This window comes from Gekko japonicus, unplaced genomic scaffold, assembly GCF_001447785.1.
Source record: "Gekko japonicus isolate JY-2015 unplaced genomic scaffold, Gekko_japonicus_V1.1 scaffold2882, whole genome shotgun sequence".
NCBI lineage: Eukaryota > Metazoa > Chordata > Lepidosauria > Squamata > Gekkonidae > Gekko > Gekko japonicus.
In genome coordinates, this window is record NW_015173762.1 from 76,992 (window position 1) to 78,949 (window position 1,958).

The 1,958-nt window shown below is 45.4% G+C and overlaps 1 protein-coding gene across 1 annotated transcript in view; it reads left to right on the top strand.

Moving 5' to 3' along the window:
- Positions 1-1,958, top strand: part of LOC107120742 (collagen alpha-1(IV) chain-like) — a gene marked incomplete at its 5' end in the record, with an annotated part of 105,721 nt that overhangs the window by 70,143 nt on the left and 33,620 nt on the right. The window contains 1 exon segment of the mRNA XM_015423513.1: positions 1,312-1,410. Within this exon segment, the coding sequence (XP_015278999.1) occupies positions 1,312-1,410 (99 nt within the window).

Genomic DNA, 1,958 nt, shown 5'->3' on the forward strand with positions numbered 1-1,958 from the left:
ATTATTATTATTATTATTACTATTATTACTATTACTATTATTATTATTATTATTATTATTATTATTAGCCCCATCCCAGCTTGTGCCGGGCTTTGGGCGATGTACAGCAAAGGCATCAGGTCATTAATTAAATATAAAAAAACATTTTAAAAATCCAGTTCTAACAAAATTAGAATGACAAATTTAAAAAGCAGGTTTAAAAAGTTCCAGACGGCTTCCTTAACATTTCATCCCAGTTCTGGACTGCCTGGCCATTTTCTGGGCACGGGGAGAGGAAACACGGGATCAGAATTTAGGGGGAGGGGCAAGGGAGATGGTGGCAGCCACGATAGAAAACCATCGCTGTCCTCAACCGAAAGCCTGGTGGAACATCTCTGCCTTACAGGCCCTGCGGAATGGCATAAGACCCCGCAGGACCTTGATGGTATTAGGCAGAGAGTTCCACCAGGTTGGGGCCAGGGTTTGATTCCCCATTCCTCCGCATGCAGCGGCTGGGTGACCTTGGGTCAGTCACAAGTTCTCTCAGAGCAGTTCTCTCAAGAGCAGTCCTCGAAAGAACTCTCTCAGCCCCACAGGGTGTCTGTTGTGGGGAGGGGAGGGGAAGGGAAGGTAAGCCACTCTGAGACTCCTTCGGGTATAAATCCAAGCTCCTCCTCATCCGAGACCAACAAGATTTTGGGGGGTTAAGCAGTCAAAGCTCCCTTTATCAGCTTAAACCCCCAAAATCTGGCAACTGGACTTCTTGGCTTTGACTCTTGAAAGTTGATACCCTGAAAACCTTGTTGGTCTCTGAGGGGCTAAAAAGGTAAAGGTTTTCCTTGTTCGAAAGCCAGTCGAATCCGACTAGGGGGCGGTGCTCATCTCCATTTCCAAGCTGACGAGCCAGTGCTTTCCAAAGACATTTCCATGGCCATGTGGGCGGCATGACTAGACGCCGAGGCGCACGGAACGCTGTTACCTTCCCACAGAAGCGGTGCCTATTTATCTGCTTGTGATTTCTTGCTTTCGAACTGCTAGGTTGGCAGGAGCTGGGGCCCGAGATGGGAGCTCACTCCGTCACGCAACACTCGGGTCTTGAACTGCCGAACTACAGACTTTCCGGTCTGCGGCTCAGTGTCTTAACCTCTGAGCGGCCCAGGGCCCTCTCTAAAGGGCTACTGGACTCCAATCTAGCTCTTCTTCTGCAGACCAGCACAGCTACCCTCTGAAACCATCCTACCATTATGTAGGGCTTAACTTCTGATGCGATGGGAAAAGAACGACTAAATGAGCCAACAATTTAAATTGGACTTCAATTGTTGTGCTTTCCAGGTCAGCCAGGAGTCATCGGAGAGAAGGGGCTTCAAGGAGATCCTGGCACAACAGGCGTGCCAGGGAAGGACGGGGATCCCGGTTTACCTGGCCAACCAGGTATGATACTTTGCTTTCTTCCCAGCATAACTTCTGGCTACAGCCTCTACAGCTGTTCTACGTATCAGTGTTAATAACAAATGATTGGCACAGTAATAAGATAATACGGAGAACAAGAAAAACTGTGAAAAAGTGACGCTTAATATATCTCTTTAAAGAATCATGGAAAAGTGAACAAAAATAATATACATAATCAAAGAAAAATATATTGACGGTGATCTCCGGAATGTCTTGCCGTTTCGAAGGAAGATCTTCTTCTGAACAAAGATGTAGGACAAAAACTTTCTCTCAGTTCATTCATATCCTCATATCCTCTGGTGACGTTTCACAATTATCAACCTGCCATAAGCTAAGATGATTGTAATGCATTACAATCATCTTAGCTTATGGCAGGTTCTACTATACATCACTATACATCACAGGTTCTACTATACATCACAGCTGTTGTGAATAATTGTGAGACGTCACAAGATGATATGAATTAACTGAGAGACAGTTTTTGTCCTACGTCTTTGTTCAGAAGAAGATCTTCCTTCGAAATGGCAAGA